Genomic DNA, 23543 nt, shown 5'->3' with positions numbered 1-23543 from the left:
CGCGCCCGCCCGGGCACCCGCCGCGGCCCGGCCGGCGGGCGGCCCGGCCCTGGGGGCCGAGGGCCCGGTGGGCAGTGCCCCTGCGGCGGCGGGCGCCGGGCGCTGCCCCCGGCCCAGCCGCGGAGCTGCCTCCAGCCGCGGCCGGCCTGCCCCACAGGGAGCGGCCCCTGCCCCTGCGGGCATCGGCACCCCCGCTGGGCCCTGCGGACCCCCGGGGGGACGGGGTCCCTTGCGAGCAGCCCCTCGGCCCGAGCCTGGCGCAGACTACAAGTCCCGGCGGCGCCCGGGGAGCAGCTACAAACCCCGCGGGCACGGGGGGAGCGGCTGGGGGGAAGCGGACTGCTGCTGCCGGAGCCCGCCAAAGAAAACCGCCTCGAAAGAGGGTTTTTTTTTTCATGCCTCCTTCCCTCTTTTCAATTGCATAATAATCTCAACTGCAAGTGTTTAATCCCTGGCAGGTTCGGACACAGGGACAAAGCCATCAAGCAGTTTGCCAGCCTTTGTGGCTCGCGGGGTGGCGAAGGCACGTTAGGAAGCCAAGGCAGGAGGAAGGGGTGGTCTTGAACCAAGTCAACAAGGAGGAATAGCCAGGGGTTTAAACACGGAATGAGGTCTAAAAGTATCTTTCTTAAGCAGGTTCCTAAGCTTCCTGCTTCTCCACTGGACACATGGACAACATCTCTCTGTGCAGCCTGCCTCTGTGGGACAGGGATGCATTATTCCCATTTCCACTGGTGGTCAGCAATGGGGTTCTTCTCCACTGTCCCCCTTTTGCATTTTCAAAAAAATCACAGAATCATAGAATACCAGGTTGGAAGGGACCTCAAGGATCACCTGGTCTAACCTTTCTTAGCAAAAGCACGGTCCAGACAAGATAGCCCAGCACCCTGTCCAGCCAAATCTTAAAAGTGTCCGATGTTCCCTCTAAGGACAGGAAGCTTGTACAAGGGAGGCTGTGAAACACCACTGCCTTTGATCCGACCTGCAGTTTTCAGGCCTGACCAGGGAAAGGTGTGATTCAAAGCTGGGAGTATAGTTGCTGTAGTGCAGCCCCATACTCAATTCATGTTCTCCTCCATTCATAACTGCAGGAAAACAAAAGCTGAAAAGCCACTTGATTTCTCAAAATCCACCCTTGGAGAACACTCCAATGGTGGAATGCTTGCAATGCTTTAATTCCTCCCCTCCACCATCAGTTGGATTCTGGGGTGTGGGAGGGGGTCCTAGAAATCATTTTTCATTCAGTTTCCATCACCCAGATATTCATCACCTAGAACCTTAAGAACTGCCCCTGTGCCTTAGGTTTATCTTGCCTCTACAGGGTCATCATTTTGCAGAGAAAGAGAGAAGATTTTTTGCCACATGATAAATGCAGAGGTAATAATTTAGCAAAAAAGCCAGTGAAGTTCTACATCACCATCTACTTTGGCTTCTATACAGCAGGTTCAGACTCTGCAGACATTTTTCTTTTACGGAGCCCACAGAGAAAAGCCAGTTATTTCAAGAGAAAGGAATGCGTTAATGTCTGCACTCCATAGTTATTCATTAATATTTTTCTTGCACTGCTTCCATAGTTCTAAACACCCTATGCTTCATAAAAGAAAGAGCTTTAAAAAAAAAAAAAGGCCAAGGAAAGCCATTAAGGTTTTCATTCCTAAAGCACCAGACTTCAAGACTAGGACACATTTCCATTGATTACTGTGGAAGAAAGATGGAGCTGGGCCAGCAGCACCCAGCATCACTGCAACATTAACTGCCTTCTGCAAAAGGGACAGTCACGTGGGAATCCTTGGAGCCTTTGTGTTGTTTTATGCAGCTATGTGTGTATGTGCAGTCACTAGCTGTCCCTGGTCCATCCCAACAGCAAGCCCAGAATACACCTTTAGGGTCGGAATACAGCCAGAGGCCGGGGCCTCTCCACCACTGAGTCACACCCCTTCTGTCTGCATGACTTCCACCACAAACTGCACATCAGCTGCTTCCTGGGCAGCCTGAGCTAATGACAACCCAGTTGGCATTTAGTTGCTGTTCTTTTACAGAGCTTCATTCTGCTCCAAATGATGGCAAAGGTTCAAATCATCCAAATAGACTCCGGCTCCTCTGCAAGGAAGGCAAGGCTCTCAGTTCTCAAAAGCTACCAGAAGTATTTCAGTTCTCACTGCTTACACCGGTCAGGGGGAGAAAAACATCACATACTTTTTTCCTCTTCAAACACGAGCCCCACATCTCTCAAAGGAGAAATCCCAGTTCCTCTTCTTTCCTAGAGGCAGGATCAGAAGTTCTTTTACAGGCAGAACAGAACAAGAAAGAAATTAGGGCTAAACACGTACTTAGTGAACACTGCAAACCCCACAGTACCGCTGGCGTGGCTGCGGGGAGCGTGCGTTTGTTTTGCCACACCCTGGAAAGCAGGACGGGAAATGAAATCTCCTGTCTCATGGTACAGCTATTATAAGCACAGGGTCTAATGAGCCGTTACCACAAACAGCGGGCAAAGAGAAGAGAAAGCGAGTAAGGGCAACTTTATGTGAGTTAACTTTTTTTATGTTTTTTCCCTCGTTCTTGGGATAAACACCAACAGATTAAATCCAGCCACCAGATCAAAACTGCAGGAGCTTGGCAAACCCAGTTTGCTGACACTTGCCTGTGCTTTTACTACAATGATAAGAGTACCTGAGAAGACTACGTTGCAAGTTTCTGTGGTCAAAGAGAGCTCCTGCAGAGATAGGCGTATCTCAAAGTACGACGCTGCCTTGGGGAATGCTGGGCAATGCTTAGCACAAATCCGAGAGCAGACTGCAAGCAAAAAGGGGAACACAGATCTGATACGTGCTATTGTAGAGCTGTATTTAGTTCTTTGTATTTATTAAGAAATAAAACTACACTGGTCAATCAATGAGGAGGCTCAGAGAAAAGTAATCTTTAGCAGTGGTGTACAGCCATCCACATTCTTAATGTGTAGGATTTGTATTGCAAATCCAGAGCATCCTATTTTCATACAGATTGGGAAGATTAATTTTATGGTAATTCAACATAGTTAAGAGAACTTACTGGCTTTTTACTTACATGTTAATATATTCCTTGAGGCTTATGCAAAACTGATACACAAAGGCTCCTCTGGTAGACTTCAGCAGCATTATCCAAGATGTGAAATGGAGCAGCTGCAAATCACCAAACCAAGTGTCCTGGATTCCACTGAAAATCTTCGAGAAGGTGGCACTGCAAGACCAGCCAGGTACAGAACCACATAGAAGTGGTCCCTGTCTAAAGGAAGAAAAACAAATTATGGCAGAGGGAGTTGTACCTCCGGGAGCACAAGAACAGGAGAGAGAGAAGGGGAAAGAGTAGCAAATTCATGCAGAGGAAAAGCTAGTCCTGTTCCTTGCCCTCTGCAAAGCCGCAAAGTCTTTTCTGTTCTTGTCCCTCCCTTGGCAGGGAGGGGTAGAATGAACGTCAGTGAAGCTCTGTGGTGCTGTCCTTGTATACTTGTCTGAGCATTTCCCTTTCTTCCCCTGGTGTCTTTGAGAGAATTGTGTTGAGACACCCCAGGTCTGATTTGAAAGCCATTGAAGAACCTCCTTCATTTCTTACAAAACTGATGGGCTCTATTTTTAAAATGGAGCAGGGCTACTGTGGAGCTCTGACCTTTTTCAGTTTCTGCTGCTGCTTAGCCAAGACTTCGTTGCTGTAGGGCAGTGCCCTTGGGTTTTGTCATGGATACCCGCTTACTGGTTATTGCAACAACAGTAGATGAAGCATCCCTCTTAGAAGCTCCACAGTTAAATAAGTTAGCTGGAGAGCAAGGGACTTACTGTGGGAACTGTTTGGTTTGTTAGTTTTACTAATGCTCAGTCTGGATGCTGGCCACCAGCTAGGCTGTGAACAGTAGCGTAGCTGGGAGATCTTGAGGGAAGCTGCATTCAGCGGCATTTGGTTTAGGTTATAGCAGGAAATTCTGCATCTAGGCCCTTTGTCTCAGATTTTCTGCTTTGATGCCCTGAACACACCATGGCCATTGCTTAACTCAGAGCTGCTGCTGCAACAAGAATTAAAAAATAAAAATTCTTCCTCTTTGGGCCACTTTTAACAAAATATTGGAGTAGAGAATGTTCCTAATCAGGACTCCTTTTTGAATAGGCTTTTGCTTCAGTAGGAATCTTCCAATAGGATTGTTTACTCTTCTGAAATACTTCAGATCTGGGATGCTGAGAAAGCTCTATTTCCTTTGCTGGCTACGCTAGTTACATAGAAGCAGACCATCAGCTCTAGTGGTCACAGAATGATCCGTTTTAACGATGCAAATAACCTGCAATAAGAGAACATAAGAGGGTGCCACAAGGATATGGACATTGCTAACTCTGGGATTGAGAGAAGCAACAAATGGGACACCTGACCGGACCACAAACACATTTTAGAGAGAGAGTGGCGATCTCCCTTGATATCCCTTCGCAAAATGAGAGTTGTGTGTCTGTGCCAAGACTAAAGACAAACTGAATCATGATAACAGCTAACGAGATTCCCCCAAAATAAAACAGAGGCTAGGGAGAGAAATTGCAGAGCTCATAACTGCTTGGAGGATCTTGCCACAAGAAGGCAGAGCTGCAATGCAAGACTTGGATATAAATCTGAATTAAAATATAGGCATAAGAGGAATAATGGCCAATGAAACTAAGAGGCTGTGCCATCACATTCCTCATACACCTGCAACTACCAGCAAGGAGAACTTCTGTATTCAGGAATGTTGTGCTTTGTTCTCTGTTGATGGTACGTGTCCAGAGCTTGCTCCTACTCCTCTGGTCCTGCACTTCCCAGGATGAATGGACAATGTTAGGAATCAAAGTCCACTGGACAGTAAACCACTTCCAATTGCTACTGCTGGGTGCTGCCACTGCCAGAGCTTCCTTTGCTCCCATCTACCAGGACACGCGTTGTGGCAGTAAGACTCCCTGCAGCTCACACCGCCCCATCACCATTTCCCCTGAGTGTCCCAGAGATGAGGCTCAGCTGCAACACAGGAGCTTGGCACTTTTTCTTCCATGCGCTCTTGTGCTGAGCATGCCCGTCACATCGCAGGGGAGAATGAACCACCTGCTCGGGAGCAGGAAGGATTGGGTCAGCAAGGAAAGGTGCTTCAGTGGACCAGTGGTGACCATGTGCTGCAGTGCACCGCGAGTGGTCGAACCTGCATTTATCGGTGCTGGTATCAGCAAACTGGTGGTGGTTACTCTGCGCTTGGGGAATTTCTCTTCCATGATCTACAGTGTGTTATCACAGGTAGCCTCCCGGGAGTTGTGTGTGTAAATGTCCCAGACAACCAGACCCGGTCTTGGCAGAGCATGCTGGGGAGCTGGAATGACAATGCACCAAGGATGCAGGAGATCTGGTGGGGCCTGCCAACTGGGGATTGTCACAGTCTGACAGCAGGGAGCTGGGCTGGCTTTCTGAGCGATGAAAATACTGCCCTTGATTAGGATGACGACTTGTTTTCTGGCATTTTTGGCATCTATACCAAATAGTTTTGTCATCATCAGTATTGTAATGTCTTGGCCTAGAGCAATGGTAACCCCTGCCTTTCCTGTGACCTTGGGGATGATTGCTTGTTGGCCTATAAGTGAATAAACTAATGAAAAGTGCTGTGATGTTCATATTGCAACTAAATTATGCAACAAATCCATGAAACCCTTCAGTAGCTGATTTCAGTTTCTTTACTTTGTAGGAGAAGACAGGAAAGGGATGATAAAGGTTAGAAATACAAAAGGCAAACAACTTGTGGACCAGAAGTTTCTATCCAGATTTTCTACCACAACTCCTCCATTGATAGTAAGTAATGGTGAACAGAAGCTGTAAGAGAGAGAGGTTCATTTTCCTGCTATTGACAGCATTAGGTGATGTCAGAAGAACATTAAAAATGTAGGCCAAAATACTGCCCATTTCCTCAACGTTACCTTTGGTGAGGTAAGTGCCATGGAGGAAGACTCTCTTCAGGAACAGGCTCAGGTATCCCCAAATCTGCAGGGCAGGGCATGGGGAGAAGGGAGAGAAAGATAAAGAGACAAAACCACTAGTCATCATCTGCTAAATACAATCTCCAATAAAGGTATTGTTCTTTCCTGAATTTCTGCACAGAAATTCTGGCTTTCTTTAATGGAAATACTGTCCCAGCTCTTTCAGGCTGGGATTTAATTATTGAGCAAAAGGGTTTTCCTCCCTGAAAAAGTTTTTTAGAAAAAACATTCCATCTGAGTCAAACTGCAAAGCTTACATCTCAAAATAGTTCAAGAAATATTTTCACTATTTCAATTTTATGTTGTACTTTGGGAAAATATTAATTGTAACTTCATACTTTTGTTAGCGTTTTGAAAACCATAAACTACATTTTAACATGAGCAAGAAATCATTTTGTGTTCTTTAAAGGAAGGAAGCAGAAAATTTCAGGCATTTTGAAACAGCTTTAATCATTTTTTTTTCCCCTCAAATTTTTGTTAAGCTGTTATGTTAAAACTAAGTGGTATTTTCTGATTTAAAAAATGAAAGGAAAACGCCAGAAGGTTCCTAACAATCTCTGCCAGAGCTGCCAGGGCCACATCCCATGACCTTTTCATGGGATTGCACGTGACACTAGTAGCACAAACTGAGCAGGAACTGTCCAGCCACTCCAACGAGGGAATGGTCAGGACACAGAAGAACATTAAACAAGATGTCTCAGCTCTGGGACATACAACACAGTTGTATGGGCAAGAGAGGCATTCTTAACAGCTAAAGAAATGTGAATTCAGAGCTGGAACACATCAATAGCACTGGGTCAGACTTCAGGTGGGCCTTTTCTCTCCAACTTCCCGCAGGCAAGTATACCCAGGTCTCACCCATCTGGATCACCTCCTTAATCTGGTGGTGTCCTCTTCTGCAGGTTGCTGCATTTTAGACCTTACTAATGCAGACTCTTCTGTCTTGTCACACCCAGTGAGATAAATAATCCATCTACTCTGATATCACCCTTCCAATTTCTGATACTTTTAGGAGGTATTTAATGCCTGCAATGAGCCTGGCCAAGTGCAGAATACCATACACAAAAAAAAAAAATAGATGATTGGCATGGTATGTAATTAACCTTCTTTAAAGGTTTAGTTAGAAACTCTTAGAGTCTCTTAGTTACCATGTCTACTCTATTCAAACACAAGGCAGCAAAGATTCGTTGCAGTGGCTCTGAACAGGGTATGAACACAATTGAACTGTCAAGAGATCAAAACAACATATCAGCACTGGATACAAAAGCTATATCCATGGACCCTGGAGAGGTATTTAAGAAGAAAAACACAGTTACCTGGACTGAAATCTGGGCAGAATGATTCCAACTTCTACATGATCTCAAAAGGCCCAAAACGTGCCTTTTACAAAAAACTCGATTACCACACTGCCACAGAAGAGCAGCACAGTCACAGACTGCAAGGGTCAAAGCTCACTCAGGTGATGCCATCCAGTTCCTTACAGTACAACACCCACATCCAACCGGCTGGAGCATCGCAGTCATTGCTGCTGAGGAAAAGCCATCAACAGCTCAACAGGCAATTGCCAGCAACATGATGTCCCCAACATTGCAGCAGGACAATGACATCAGCTGAACACGACAACTGAAACATAGGCAGGCCATTTCCTGCTAAATCACACGGACCAGTTACTATAGCATGCTTTTAGTTAGTGGATAAGCACATAGAGAAGAGCATAAGACAATAAAGAGGGTATACATTACATGCATTCTCAGAAAGACAGAAAAAAGGGTAGTAGGTCAGTTGATCTGTATTTTTGAAGTAAAGTCAAGTTCGTGAACAAAACGTATGGATTGGTACTAAATTAGGAAATCCATTCTGCTTCTTGGAGTATTATTTTCCTTTTGCCAGCCTGGGGGGGCCAAAGCCAGGCCTACCTCAAAGGACATTTTCATCAGCGTACAGGAAGAAAAAACCCTTCCGTTTCCTTACCAGAAGGGCAGCTTTGACAGCACTGTCCATGAAAATAAGGAGGCTTAGTAAGAGCAAGATACTAGCAAGTAGGTTCTCAGATGACTCCGTGATAGGAAAGTTACTGTTGGGGAACTTTTCCCTGGACCAAGCAATGTTCAGAATAGTTTGGAGAGTTCAATCATCTTCTCTTTCATTTCCTCACTGCTGCTGGCAGCGCCACCAGAGAAAGGTGCTCAGATGATCAACTGGATGACCTAAGCCGTTGTGAAAGACATAGGTCAGCATTACAGAATGACTTGAACTGCATCACACAGCCTATGGTTGAACAAAAGCTCAATAGGAGAAGGGCTCAATGAAAAAGGTTTTGCTAAGCTGTTCTCTTTTAGTAGACATTGCCCATCTTTCTGTGTTTTTGTGAAAAGCTGTTTCAGTCCAGTGAATGTGTTTCTGAAATGCTACATACTAACTTTTGAAGTCTGACAACATTCAACAGATGTAAAAGTTGTTCTTTACAAATATATAGGTACTGTTCCATAAATTAAACATTAATGCATAAACAACCAATTACTGTCTGCAGCCCTGCTGCTTTAGACCATGAATGAACATTATGTAGAAAAAGGAGACCTCCAAGGAAAAGAGTCAGATGTCTGCAGAAAGCAATTACCTGTCAGTAAGTGATATCTGTCCTTTTGAGTCCATATAAATCCCACTCTGTGTTACAGCAGGAGCATGGCAGACAGCTGCCCTTCCAAAGAAAAGAAAAAAAGATGTATTTTAACTCTGATTTTAGCCATTTGAGAATAGTTTGAGCTACTGCATTATTTCTGCACTTTACCAAGTACAATAATCATGGTCTATTTTAAACAGAATGTATCTCCCTTTGTTGTAGATTAGTTGTTGCATTGTAGGCTAGCAGAGAAAGATGACTGAACCACCTGACAGTGGCTCAGAAAAGGACATTTGAACTTACACCGTTCTGGGAGACGGCACAACCGTGATTAAATACCTTGGGAGGGTTTGGAGAAAATGTGTTACTTGAGTTTTGCTTCATAGTGTTCCCAGGAACTGAACATCATCATTTTCCTTATCTGGCCCAGCAAACCAAAGAATGCAGCACTACTAATGATTTGCATTTAAGAAATATTAATGACAGAAAGCATTCAGTATTAAACTACAAAGCATTTGTTAAGTCTCTCCTTCTTACTTTATGGTGTATTAACTGAACCGGGTATTTAACAGGCAGTTTCCAGCATTTTTCTTTTACTACAAGAAACTCGTGATTGGATCTCAGCGTATACATATTTCACATGTATAAAGCAGTTATTGCCTGCAGAAGATATACTGGACAGTAAAGGGTAAACTTTCCCTATTCACAGTTAGGGGCATTACCTTAATCTTTTATCTAGGCCCGCTTTTCAGTGGCACTTGATACAGGAGCTATACGAAACACTTCCTTGAATACATAAAGCCAGAGATTGAGTTACACATGATTGAAGATCTATGCCGCTAGTAAGACAAAAGCTCCTATACTACCTGGCACATGCCTGCTAAATTATTGAAGTGTCTCTTTAGACTGAATATATTCACTGGATAATTAGTCAACAGAAGAAAACGGTCTCTCTTTACAAAGCTAATGTTGACAGGCATTGTATCTTTCATGCACTGTAACAAAAAGTATTTGCAGAACTGATGCAACACAAACATTTGGAATTGCTCTGTCAATGCACAAATGCTCCTGAGGCACACGGCCCCTTTGTGATATTGCCTCAGTCTCATATTACCTTACGAGCAAGCCCTAAACAGTGTGAATTCCTTTTACCTAATGTGGCACTACCCCCATTTCAGAAGCAGGTAAATAGTACAAATAAACGGAGGCTTGCTTTGCATTTGAGGAACGAGGCTGATCAAACTGAAATAGATACCTGTAAGCCCGACTCCAGCCCTGTGCTGTGCTGGCCTCTGCTGCTGTGCCGAGTGGGACCCACCCGGGGCAGGGCAGACAGACCACTGCCGCTTTTAATTCATAACGCATGTAGTTGCGATACCCCCGTGTGCCACTCCAGCGGCTGTATTCTCATGAGCTCGTTTCCTGCTGCAGATCCTTGAGAACACAGGCTACTCCATGTGTACACAGAACATACCGCACAATGAAAGTACTAGCATCTGTCTGCTGAAGCCATCACAGCCAGCCAGCTGATGTTCCCTCGTTTATTCTGACCTGGCAAGGGAAGAACGGTAGCAGTTTCCACACTTAAAATGGCTGTCCTATCGCTGAGAGCAGTAGGATGGTCTCTGTACTGCCTGTATATAAACCTAAGCTTACCTGGAAATAAGAATAGATGGCTTTCAGCTGTTTGAACATGAGCTGTAGGACGAAACACACAGTTCTACCAACTCCAACTCACAGCCTGAGGTATGCAAAGATGACATTCTGTCAATGCAGAGATTACTGGGTTTTTTTCGTTTAAACTACGGCTGTCACCCAACACTAAGGGGACAGACAGGTTCTTTTAGGGACCCTTGGCAGAACGGTGACGGCACTAAATTATAGTTACAGTTAAAGCTTTATTTTCTTAACAGGATATTATGATTAGTACAGTACAGAATTTATGATTAAAATGGCACAGGATTTCTACAAGCAGAATCAATGTAGTACAATCTGTAAATAGCGTAATACAGAATTTATACTACAACTTAACTTACAATTTCTAATCACCTGGACCCTCTGCAGATCAGGTCAGATCTTAATATATGGTTTGCTGTATCAATACATAATCATAATTTAGACTCGAAAATCATATAAAAGAATACAAGTCACTCACTCAATCCTGGGAGGAAGCAGACGAGGACGGAGGCATCCCTGGCCACCGGGAGGTCTCGGGTCTCACTGTCCAGCAGCAGTTTGAGTCCAAGTTCCCCACTTAGGGCTTCTAACTGCTTGATTTTATAGACCTGCTCTGCGTGCTGTTACGCTTCCCTGTTCTGTTGATGGGGTCATCAACACCACCTGGCTGGCCGGGTGCCTGGGACCTTCAAGGCCAGCAAGGAAGGGAGTAATCGGCCTGGCACCCAGGAATCTTGAGGCTGGCAGGGAGGGGAAGAAGAAATCGGTTTGGTTTGTCTACTTGGTTCACAGGGCCTTCAGGGCCTGATAATGAGGGAAAGGGAACGAATACATGACCTGCTCGGTCACAGAGAATGGCTGCTTGCCTTATAAAATGGCGTTAGTTATGCTAACTACATTACCAGGGGTGGCGAGCAGGGGCTACCAGTCACATAGCCCCAGGGACAAAATAACTACATGGGGTAAATAAGCAATTTAAAAACATATTCAAATCTTATAATTCAAGACTATTTCTCCCTTTCATTATCTGGTGCATTTCCCAGCTTTGAAAATGAAAATAAAAAAGACATTGCATTTCAAATTTTTGGAAAAAAGTGCCCTTGTTTTTAAGTAGCTTATCACTGAGCTTACCTGTTTGATTTCAGTGAAGTATTTTTACTGGCTTTTTTCTTTCTTCCTTCAAGAAATCCAGTTTAGAAAAAACCCTAGAGTTACTTACCAGTTTTAAGCCTACAGTCTCCGACAATAGCAGTATGAAAACTAGTCTAAGTTATTAAGATTTGCCTTAGAAAGGGAAGTTAATTAGAACACTAGTAGCCAGTAGTCCAGCTCATATGCTAACTCACTCAGCTCCACCCTCACTTAATTCTAAACTCTTAAAATGTCTGGTCCCCAAACATGCTACCAACACCTTTAATACTACCTAGGTCCCCAAAACTCAGGCAGCCACACAGATGTCTCTCTGAGCAGCTAAAAGAGCATCTCATAGTTTGTTCTAAAAAGGTCTCTTATGGATAGATATCATGTACACTCCTGTAAAACTCAAATTAAAAAGTATTTCCATCTTGTATGTATCTTCATCCATTCTCTGAGTATTTTGGGATAGCTTGATATTACAAATAACCGTATCTTGTATTACAGCACACGTGGAGCAGCTCTGCACGGCACTGCTAGCTCCTTAGAGAACTTCAGTGGAGCCCAGTGTGCAGCAGCCCGTGCTGCGGGGAAAACTATGGTAAAGAAGCCATCAATGCTGCCATCTCCTGGCACAACAGGAGATTTACAGCAAGAGCTTTAAAAGACGCATTTAGAGCATTTTGTGCACACTGCAACTGCTAGTGTAGAAAGTTTTATTAGGGAATTGTTTTTTTCTGAGTTTGTTCCATTCATTATTTTGTGTTGCAGCACTAGATGATGATTCTCACCTGGCTGGTAAGCTGAACAACCTATGGGAAATGTTATACATAGTGAATCTCCATGAAAAACTTCTGGAAGAAGGCAAGTTTAGTTTTACCCCAGACTGCAAATGACACTTAGCTCGCGAATCTGGAGATGTGAAAACCTAACAGCATAAACCTTAACATTTCATTTTGCCCTGGTTCATCTCTACAAACAGCAACAGCAGAAAGCAAACAAGAAACAAGTGGCTTCTATCATTTCAAAAGCCAGATGGCGTAAACCTTTTGAGCCTGGTTTGACACAATTCCTTATAGTGGACAGTTGCCCAAACACCTCGTCTGCAAACAGCACTTAATCACAATTACATTGAACCAGGCCTAAGCAATAGTTTTATTGACATTTCCCACATACACCTAACCCCACCACTATCCCAAATCCATACTTCTCTGGAGAATGACTCAAACCAACCTGTTTTCCTAGCCTGGGAGCTAGGCTGGAATACTCACTGATTCAGCTATTGCATTTCATCTGACAGATGGTAAATTAAGAAACTCTGCCCGAATGCTTGCCATTGTGCAAACAGGTCTTGCTTTCATCTGTGAAAGGCTTTAGCAGACAAACTTTTTGTCCATTGCTTCGTTTTCCAAAATGCACTTTATTAAACCAACATGCAGGACCACTGACATGTGAGACTAGCAGAAGCTGATCTGAAAATGTTTATAAAATGTCCCCATTTTGGGGGGGCTTAACTGAGTTGCTCTTTATGCCAAAGATTATTTTTCTGCAATAACACACAAACACTGACAGCAAACATTCAAAAAATTAATGAAAATTAGTTATTTTATAACTCTAGCATTCCTATGGTTAGCTTTGTGTACACATTAGAATCCTGCATTCTACTTCATTCAGTTTTTTTGGACAGGTAACTGCCATAAAACAGCAAGTTAACACATTTCCAGAACATGCGCTAACACTTATTTGTGTGTGAATAAGCTCTCACTACACATTTGATACTTGAAGGGATACAGCTGTGTGTACTTTACAAGAGAACCTCACAATAATTCCAGGGAGGAGTAAATTGCCAATGCATTCTCTTAACTTGGGTAATGGAAAACCAAATCAGTTCAAAGTTTGACTCTGTCCTCCCAATTGAATATATCTAATGTGCACAGCAACGTAATGGAAAATATGCCCTTCTAAAATTAGTCTGAACAATTAATGTGATGACTAAATAATTCTGAAACCTTGCTGACAGATAAAAAGAAATTGATTCCAACGGGAGAATAAGGACTTAACATATTAATACAGAACTGTATTACCAAACAAGAGACTTGCCAGTGCTGGCTTCATAATGAAAATAAATTTTGGCCAAACTTAGTATCCACTTAAGTAGGTGCAACTCCATTGGATCCAGCTGAAACGTACCTGTTGAACTACAGTGAATCTATTTTCTCATCACTCATTCACATTGTTAAGTAAAACAGATTTTTTTAAACAAGAAACGTGATACATTCCATTCCTCCCTGTTTACACCAGTGGGAGTTCTGCACACACGAGATTAGAATTTTTTTTTTCCTCCCCTCCCATCAATGGTCACACACACTTAACCTTTAGCCTGCAATTGCTTGGTGGCATTTATTTGACTGCGAAGACTGGAAAAATGTGCTAACAACCAAAGATTACAGCATAACAATCACAACCTTTAAAAATAAAATTCAACAAAAACAGAAGAAATGTTTGAGCAAGTGACCAGCTATTGATGTAACTGCCGGGAACTCTTCCCTATCTTAAAGAAAACAAGTAGTCCACGAATGTGAAATCTAAAACATGTAAAACACAGAAGTAGCTGGAAAAAAACTAATTTGAGAAATAAAACCCAGAAAAGAGCATCTCTAAACAACAGAGTATATTTCATGGACTTTCCTCAACTATATCAAACAAGAAATACACACCCAACAAAACCTGATGAACACCGTAAAGAGAAGAGTCTGAAGTTAAAGGACCAGTAGGCTACAGAGAGTTTGAAGACAGTATGATTTATTTGTACTAAGACAAATTGTCAGGTGTGTGGCTGTTGAGATAGCAAGGAACTCGGTTCACTCTCATAAAACAAAGGCCTTTCACACTAGTCCTCTTAAGTCTTTGACGCAAAACCACAGGAATCATTCATAATGAAATAGCAACTGGAAAAAGCATTAGATTTCCAGCTCAAGCAGCTGGAGGAAAAGTACTTTACTTTCAGAAAATGTATCTGAATTACAGTGAAAGGATAAGAAGCTGCTTTTAGAAGTGAAGCACACCACCTTGCCCATGTTACTACAACAGAACTTTTGAATATAAAAAAGCATTTAGTAAAAATTTTATTTTAAATGTAGCATGAATCCGTAAGTGTTACAACATACAGTTTTACAGAGAATTTGTACAATATGACAGGTATCTCTATACATGCGCCCCCCCCCCCCCCCTTTTTATTTAGTCATTATCAAACAAACAATAGTTAAACAGAAATAATAAGCATTCACTTCTAAAAAGAAAACTTTGGCATGTGTACAACTGGCTAGTTAAAAGTAAACAGTGGTAGATTCAAGTCAGAAAGAGACCCACTTGTTTTGTTTCACAGCATTTTTGACCAGAATGAAACTCAGCAGCACTATTTTCTAGTTAATACAAAAATGAGTACTTTTTTTCAGTCCAGAAACCCCTGTTAAGGGACAAAAACATGTTAAGAGAGATGCAAAAGAACCAACTTTTAACTCTAAAGGTGTCAGTTTTAAAGCAGTTTAGGCCACGAGTATTTTGCACACATTGGTTTGGTCATGAACAAAACAACTGAACTATGTATCACTTGGCACAACTGACACTTTCTCCTTTGGACTAGAATAAGCATGAGTATCGTCTCAAAAGTCATGTCCATTGCTGGAGTGTAATAAAAAATTAAAGTAGAATTTGCACTGTGCCCATCTGCTGTCTCGAGTTTCTGTCACTGCTGTTGGCCACTTACATGCCTACCAAATTCATCCAAAAAATGAGGGAAAACAATTTGCAAAGCATTTCTTCCTGGCATACAGTAGACAGTATTTCGATTTTAAAAAAATCAGAAAGCAATGAAAGAACCCCTGAATAGTAAGTAATAACAAGCCTGCTTTGAGAAGAATTACTTGCAATTCTTCAAGTAATTACAAAAAATACAGTATTTATACAACTTCTCCAGAACTATTATAATTAAGATATTTTAATGTAGTACTAATAAAATAAATCCATAGATACAAATGGTTGCACTTCTAAGCAGGAATATCTAACCCAGATTCAGATTTTGCTGCAATTTCATTATTGCTGTGGAACAGACAGTGGTTAAGTCACGTGAATATTAGCCTCTCTTTCTTATACACATCGGAATATCTATTTGAAAAAATGTTCTCCAGCAAGTCAGAATACATTTAATGTAATTTTTACAGTTCCTGCTAAATGTTAGCGATCCAAAGTTGACTGAACTGTGGTGCAATAGGGCACAAATGGCAGAAGAGCAGTGGAGTAGAGGCAGGAATGGCAGAAAAACAGTAGAGTAACACAAGTCAGACTCATACTCACTACTTCTTATTCCTAGGCTTTAATTCTTCTGCTGCATTTCGCAGAAAAATGTAATTTTTCTTTTGTGGATTGTAAAATTCGTGACCCTAAAAAGAAAAATCATCTGGATTTACTCTCTTCAAAGAAGAAATATCAGCATGATCTTAAAATGTAAGAATATGAATATTCCATTAGTTTGGTTTATTAAAATTTAATCTTAAAGTCTTTAAAAATAGATATTGGACAACATTGGCGGATTAGAAACAGCTTACTATAACACGTAATTACAAGAATTGTGCATATAAAGTAAAAATGGATAAATGTCCTAAATTTTAAGGTATAAAAAACTTTTCATGAAAGAATAACTACATATCTTTAAGCTCTACTTTACAAATGCAGCGTAAGAGTTCAATATGATTTTTTTTTTTAATATGTCATTCTAGGTAGAGAAGAAACTAAAATTTTATTGGCCACCCAGTTTCACTTTATATTTTCTATATTTTAAATGAAATAAGATCACATTTTTTCAAAGTGAAGTTTGCCAAGTTCTACAGGCAACTGCAAAAATATCTCTGTTCCCCAACTGCAGATGCAAATATATATATACTTTGCATATTGACATTATTTGCATATACATTACCAACTCAAAACACAAGTATTCAAACCAGGGAGAGTAAACACTAATAAAGCTATTAAAGACCAACACACAACTTGAAAATTACCAACTCCGCTTGACAGAAATGGTTCTAGAAAGGAAATGTAGTACCCACAGGTTTTACTACTTAATATCGGTTTATAGATCTGAAAGATACCTCGGTACCTATCTACCATTGCAGTCTACCCAAGCATTTAGAACAGAAGAATTCATCTGCCCTAGTTATCTTACTTTGGGCAGCATCCAGAAGACTAAATACAATGAAGTAAATTAAAATTTTGCTCTCTTTGTGGCACGCAATCAAGTTCATCTGTGTGATTTCTGCAGTCATTTCAGTCAAAACCACAAGAAATGTTATCCTCAAATTTAAGATCACTAGTTGTAACAGCAAAGTAACACTTTTAACAGAAGTTGCCATTCCATTAAAATCAGTTACATTTCAACCTTGCTACCCCCTTCTTAAACTATTAAGAAGTATTGATTCTCCACATATTATAGTTTGTTGTGATTCTCTTGCATCTATGATTTGTTGTTGAGTCAAGTTTGGAAGAGAAATACATAAATAAGTGCCACCAACAAGCTGCACTGAATGGTACTGGAAATTTAGTACATGGCATTCAAACACTGGTTTAAGTGTTTAAAAAAAAGCTGTGACTGTAGTTATAAAGTTAAAGAGAATCTGCAGAAGAAGCAGACGTGCATTTCAAAGAGATTTGTGGGAACCTGTTAGGGTGCCACATTGCCCCATGACATTCCCCACAGCAGAATGCGTGTGAGCAATCAGAATAACTTCTGAATCATGTAATTTACATTTTGCTCATCCACATTTACAAAATAGCATTGTTTAGCAATCTTATCCAACTGAAGCTAAAAATTAAAGATGTCTAAAACAACCATTCTAAGTTCTTTTGCATGCTTGTGAAATTAGAAAGACTCAGCTACTATTTATAAAGAACAATGATAGTCTTAGTCTTAATTGTCAACTGCAAGTATGAATACAAGTCTAAACTTTTCTTACCTTTGACCAATCATAACTGGAAGCATATGCAAATATATTGCCATTATGGTTGAAACAACAAGCAGATATCGGCTGGTCAAGTTGTTCTGATGTTTTCAGCTTCGTTCGTGCATCTTTATCCCAAAAGCTGAATCTACCATCAGATCCTACTGTTGCAAGAGTACCATGGACAGGGTGAAATGCTATCCCATTTACCTGCAGAATCATAAAAAATACTATGTAAAACACCACACACGGGAACACTCACAACACATGTGCTGAATCCTGAGAGAGTAAATACACAGGAAAGATTTTTTTCAACTAGATATAGTTCTTATTTTTTTTTAATGTTTTCAGGTATGTTCTCTGGAAAAACAAAAAAACCCAAAAAACCCCACGGAAGCAACAAGGAAAACATCATCCCTTTCGTAGTACTTAAAAATTCAATGCATAATCCCATTACACAAATATATTAAGTATTGCTTCAATATCAGCAAAATTAACAAGTGTCATCTCCACCAAGACAATTTAATGAATGGTTGATCTGGTGCTTGTTCTAAGGGAAGTATAAAAATTTGCCTTTCCCCTTAATGGATGACTATGCCTGGTCTTTAAACATACATCTAAGTAACTTTAGGCAAGATAAAAGGTCAAGGAGAAGAAACGATTCATAGCCAATTTTACGTTAAGAGTGTATATTGCCCTGTACAAATGATCTAGTGGTATATGCTGAATACTTACAGCATAGATATCCTGAGGTGCTGATGTGTTTGTTCCATTGGAGCGATGACATTTAAAAGTGAAATTATCTTTTGCACTGGGGAGGGTAAAAAAAAGTCTTTTTACTTTCCTTGTAAACGGAGCAATAAAGAAAGGATGTTTTATGAAATGATACTTACGGATTTGGGGGGTTGATATAATGAATAGCTACTCTTCCTTCAATACTTCCAAGGGCAAATCCAGTAGGTTTGTTCACTTTGTCTTTAAAAATAGCAACACAGCGATGCTAAATTTGAGAAAGATACAGAGGATTTTAGACAGAGGCCCAAGGGCCAGATTTTCTGAATGCTCTTTTCCGTGGGGACACAAAAGATCACATACATCAATGCAAAGTAAAGCAAAACCACAAACAAGGTCAAAAGATAGGTTAAATTCTATTGAGAATCTGGGCCACAGTATTTACATTTCTAAATCCTTATGAAGATCAGCAATAGATCAATGGCAAACCAGGACATGTGCCATACTGAGATAAAGTACTTCGGTTTTGAAACACTGTTTTTACCAAAAACTGGCAAGCCCAGAATTTCAACAGTGTGTATAAATACACTTGCAATAAATATAATAATTTACCTGGTGTTTAAGAGGAGATTCTATTCTTCTAAATTCAGAAGGTTGATTCTCTAACTGATAAACTATCAAACCCCTTTCTGCAGTGGCCACAGCAGCCATAGGATGAACCTGGATAAGGTTGTAAAATAGGTTGAAAGAGAGGCACTTGTGTTAACAGCATGGCAGAGAATTCTATTTATTACTTTGCAGAAATCCCTGAAGAAGTTAAAGGAATTAGACTATTTTCTGGGGGGAAGAGAGGGGGGGAAAGAGAAAGAACAAAGTTCTTTTGTAGACATATCTTCAAACAAAACAAATCAGTTCTTCCCTGCCATTGAGAAATAAAACATACCAAAAATCTTCTAATTATTAGCTGACCCTTCCAATGTGAATCGCAATAGTGGTAATGCAAACTCATCCAGAAATGAGGGTAGGTCAGTCCTAGTGCTGATTTGGTTTTGTGGTGTTAAAAGGATAATAAGCATGTTTTGTACGATGCAAATACTTATTTTCCAGACCCTGATCAAGATCAATTTATGTTTTATTGCTAAAATCACACAGAGATCAAATACTATTCTATGATTCTATATGAACAGTCAGTTTTTAGTGCTAACCTACAGAAGCCTCAAAGACTGCCAGTTTATTCATACTCCCAGTCATCTAGCTGACACTAGTTTACCATATATCTTGGCTTACCACATCCGCACAATAACATCTTTCAGGGAGCTGCAATGTCATCATAGGTGTTGGTGAACGGGTATCCCAGAACTGATGGAAACAGAGAAATGAACAAACTTATCCTTGGAGTTGAGGATACACCATTTAAATTACTTTAGTAAAAAGAACGCAATTGGTACCAAGTTGTTTCATTCTTGTCTATAGTCAGAATGCTGCAACTCCCTGTGAAGTGAGGCCATTTCATTAATCTGTTTTTTGTATTAGCATTTAATAAAATATTTTCATACACAGATTACTAGCACGCTTTGTGTCCATTTGTTCAGGTAAAAATCATACCTTCAAAGTCTTATCCCAGCTTCCTGTCATCACACAGCTATAATTTGGTGCTTTAATCCAATGGATAGTCTTCACAGGAGCATCATGCTGAAGAAAAAAAAGGACAAACACACACACATTAACTAAGACAACAGTCCACATTTCTTGTTTATGCTCCTCATATTTTTTGTATGTGTTTACACTTTTTATCCATTCAAGAAAAGTGATTTATTATTTTAGTCACAGCACTCAGGATAAAGGTTGGTCATGACCTTATTGTGCTGTTTAGTGCTGTAAAATCACCCACATAAGAAAAAAATCGTTCCTGACACAAAGAACTACAATCAAGTCACCTATATAGGAAGACGGTCACAGCAGAAATACAAATTATGAACAGCAGGACTTTCTATTTATTTATAAAGGATATTATCCATCATGCTAAAAATCAGCACTTTAATATAGTACATTATTACAAACTAGTATAAAAACCAGCTTCTTCTGACAAGAGCTACAGAAGAAAGGCCTGTTAATTACATCAACAAGATTTTAAAATTAAGGCTGAGAATATGAATTTTATCACCTTAAATAAGATACAAGAAGCAATCACTAAAAGGACTAACTCTCTTCTTAAATGATAACTCATTTTAGTCACCATAACTACATATTCTATGAACAGACATTAACTTCTAAACTGAGAATGTAAATTAAAATCCCTGTTACTGCTGCAGCAGAAAGCTGGTATTTGTGAAAGTGAATTCAATGTTTTCTTAAAATTTTTTTCCCCTATAATGCAGCAGGTGACTTAGTGAGATAACAGCAGTAATGGAGAGAGTTCTCTCAAGTAAAATAGCGAAAACAGCTGCACAGGTTATTCAAATCACTTCGATTGCAGGTCTACCTATTCATGTGCACTTCATCATCTCAAAAAATATAAAAAGTACCCTACAACCTCTTCTTCATATAGCAGCATCTACTTCCGAAGCACTAAACATTACCTTAATTTGCTAATAAAGGTAGGTTTTAATAAAAATAGAAAAGGAAAAAAAACACCTAATAGCTTGGGGCTTGCTTACTTACTTGTGCAATCTGAATAGCTTGATTACTGTTGAGATCCCACATTTTGGCAGTTTTATCACAGGAAGCAGTAAATACTTTACTCCCATCCTAAAAAACAAGAATAAGGCCAAGAGATTAAATAGCTCTATCATGCAGTATCTTTAGAAAACTGTCAAGTCTTATTCTCTTCTAGTAATAGCGTAACATTAATGTAACATATACAGGGATTGCAAGACAAAGAAGAAACACAGAAGAGGAAATTTATTTACACCTGTATGTCATAAAAGAGAAATCTCTGCTAGCTATTATCTAGCTTCAAATACATTCTTACTTTTAAACTCACTTTCACCCTTCTTACGCCCATGTTAGTCTGTTCTATTGGAACATACTTAGCACATATTTACAGTAACATAAGCCTATACGATAATCATGGGCTGCATCTACACGTGGCACTCATGTTTGTCTGGAAACTAGATGCCAATTTATTTAGGGTTTTGGTAAAAATTTTTTACTTATTTTTAAATAGGAACATACATCACTCCAGCAGCCATCTAGTACAGGCCCTGTGTGCATCTGCTGAGCCTTCGGAATTGTCTGCCCATTATCTTGAACTTCCCAGCAGCGAACCTGTAACAGAAGCGTGTACAGACATAACATATGAACTAAGAACTTAAAAGACTTCTCTTCTTGAAGATTCCAGCCTTAGTTTATCCAACGAAAAGTATGATTATAAACACCAAGCTTTTTTCAGAACTAGTGAAACCTTATTTTCTCTGATTACGTTCCTTTTATCTGTACAGCCACAATTCAACTCCACAACTTCAACACCACCTCAGAAGTACCTTACAATCACGTAACATCTCCCAGTGCCCTCCTGGAGAACCCTTAACCGTCAGCTAGGAAGAAGCTGCCTGCTGCAGGCTACCAGCCAACAGACCACACAGAGCAGTTAAAAAGTGTGCTCACATTTGCCTTCCCCTCCCTGTTTGTGCCAGTTGCGATCTCACCCTTCAATCCAAACTTCAATAAGGTTGTAGGAACTTAATCTTTTTTGAGACTACACTGACAAACTGGATGATTTACCATTGTGTTCACGGTTTATTCACTGGGCAAAGCATAATTATGTTAGCTTAATTGTATAAGAAAATAAAGCCACAAACCAAACAAACAGGAAAAAGAAAAATCAAAGTAATAAAAATCTAACAGGGAAAACATTGACTACATATTCTGAGCTGAAGCTTAAAACACACAGGCAGAGGAATGACTTGTCTGAAGATCATAACTGAATTTCTCAGTTGTAGCAGCTCAGCTGTGTCAAACTCAGTGCCTTGGCACCAGACACAAATTTTGCAGTTCTGCAAAGAGGAAGATTTTTAGGTGCCCTGGCACAAGTTTTTAGGATCGCAGTTTAGGCACCAATGCTCCCACTTTATTCATCTGTAGGTCTGACTGCGATTACTTACATCATTTGCCCATGATCCTGCAATGAGGAAATTACCCGGCAATGTTGGCGGACTAAATGCTAAACAAGATATGCTGTCATCAGGTGGAGATGTTACTTCAATATCCTATAAAGAAAACAAACCAAAATTAGCCACATTTGAAAACTGTGCACTGAGATTCTATTACTTCTCTAGGGTCAGTTAGTAGGTATTGCTAAGGTCATGCTGTGACACATGAAAACACAGCAGAAGAACAGTGGTTCCCACAGGGACTAACGCACATACCTTCATTGGATTATGGTTATCCGCAGTCGTGCTGCCGAACATGCTGGTACCTCCAGTACCAAACCCTGATGTTGATCCAAACAGACTCATCCTCACCCTGCAAAGGAGGAAAACGCTTACTGAGACCTGCAAGGCCCTCAAGCACCCCTAGGGTGCCCCACCGCAGCCACTACACCAGCACACCCCTCACCCCGCCTGGGAGGCACCCAGGGATATAAAAACATACGACATTAAAAAAGAAAACCACACTTCTCCTTGCAGTTGGATCCCTGACATTTCCCGGTCGGCCACCCTGCCGCCGCTGTCAGGGATCCCTCTCCGGTCGTCACCCGGCGAGAGCTAACCCTTCATGCCCCTCAGCCCTCCCCCGCCACCGCCGGGCTGCGGGAGCAACGGCGCCCCAGGGAGCCCCACGCCCGGCGCAGCCCGCCCCAGAGGCGCTCCCCCTCCGGCACACGCCCCAGCCTCGTGTCTCTGCCTACAGCCCGCCCGGCGGGGCAGCGAGGATGCCCGGCAGGCGAGGACACGCCATTTCGCTGCGGTCCCGCTTCCCTGCCAGCAGAACCGGCCAGCGGCCGGCGCGGGGAGCGGCCGTTCGCGGGGGCCGTTGGAGCGGGGCTGAGGGCGCCCGCAGGCGGGGCGGCGCCGTCCGGGAGCACGGGGCAGACCCCAGCGCCGACCCACACTCACCCGTGTGGCGGGCCCGCTCCGGCCCGCTGCCTCCAGCGACGCGGCCCAGCAGCTAAGGCGGCGGCAGCGCGGGGGCAGGCCGCGTCTCTCTGCGCAGGCGCCGCGGCCGGCGGGGCGGTGGCGGCGCCTGCGCTCTGGCCAGGCAGGGCGGGAAGGGGCCGGGCGCGGGCAGGCCCAGGCCCGGGGGCAAGGCCCGGCGGTGTGCTGCTGGGGCTCCGAGGCAGAGGCTGCTCGCCCGCTGCCTGCCGGCCGGCAGGAACCGGCCCGGCGGGGCCGTGCCAGGTCCTGCTCCGCTCGGCCCGCTGGGGACCTCCGTGGCGCTGCCGCT

General features: G+C 41.9%; 1 protein-coding gene and 1 long non-coding RNA gene across 3 annotated transcripts; both read right to left on the bottom strand.

Annotated features, from left to right (window-relative positions):
• Positions 1–81: 81 nt before the first annotated feature.
• On the bottom strand, positions 82–8595 carry LOC142089752 (uncharacterized). 2 transcript variants are annotated; one of them, XR_012676293.1, is made up of 4 exons: positions 7154–7315; positions 5946–6009; positions 3067–3264; positions 82–2796 (listed from the first exon to the last, which is right to left on the bottom strand). It is a non-coding gene; the product is annotated as an uncharacterized LOC142089752 (long non-coding RNA). The 2 variants fall into 2 exon arrangements; XR_012676292.1 differs by lacking the exon at positions 7154–7315 and adding an exon at positions 7322–8595 and having other exon boundaries at positions 83–2796.
• Positions 8596–14543: 5948 nt separating this feature from the next.
• RAE1 (ribonucleic acid export 1) lies at positions 14544–23301 on the bottom strand. The gene is made up of 12 exons (XM_075166605.1): positions 23216–23301; positions 22526–22622; positions 22262–22366; positions 21333–21425; positions 20820–20906; positions 19764–19850; positions 19446–19517; positions 18771–18878; positions 18320–18426; positions 18162–18237; positions 17442–17636; positions 14544–15875 (listed from the first exon to the last, which is right to left on the bottom strand). The coding sequence occupies exons 2-12, from the start codon at positions 22613–22615 to the stop codon at positions 15789–15791; spliced, it is 1107 nt and encodes a 368-aa protein (XP_075022706.1). The 5' UTR covers positions 22616–22622; positions 23216–23301; the 3' UTR covers positions 14544–15788.
• Between the last annotated feature and the right edge of the window lie 242 nt (positions 23302–23543).

Source organism: Calonectris borealis, chromosome 17, assembly GCF_964195595.1.
Source record: "Calonectris borealis chromosome 17, bCalBor7.hap1.2, whole genome shotgun sequence".
NCBI lineage: Eukaryota > Metazoa > Chordata > Aves > Procellariiformes > Procellariidae > Calonectris > Calonectris borealis.
Note: the sequence above shows the minus strand (reverse complement) of the source record. Positions and strands in the feature narration are given on the sequence as shown.

Excerpts from the sequence above, each read along its gene's own strand:
- RAE1 (XM_075166605.1), bottom strand. The coding sequence starts at position 22,615 with ATGAGTCTGTTTGGATCAACATCAGGGTTTGGTACTGGAGGTACCAGC. Across the intron at positions 22,367-22,525 it reads ATAACCATAATCCAATGAAG|GATATTGAAGTAACATCTCC; the intron begins GTATGTGCGTTA and ends TTTTCTTTATAG. Across the intron at positions 21,426-22,261 it reads CAGGATCATGGGCAAATGAT|GTTCGCTGCTGGGAAGTTCA; the intron begins GTAAGTAATCGC and ends CTTCTGTTACAG.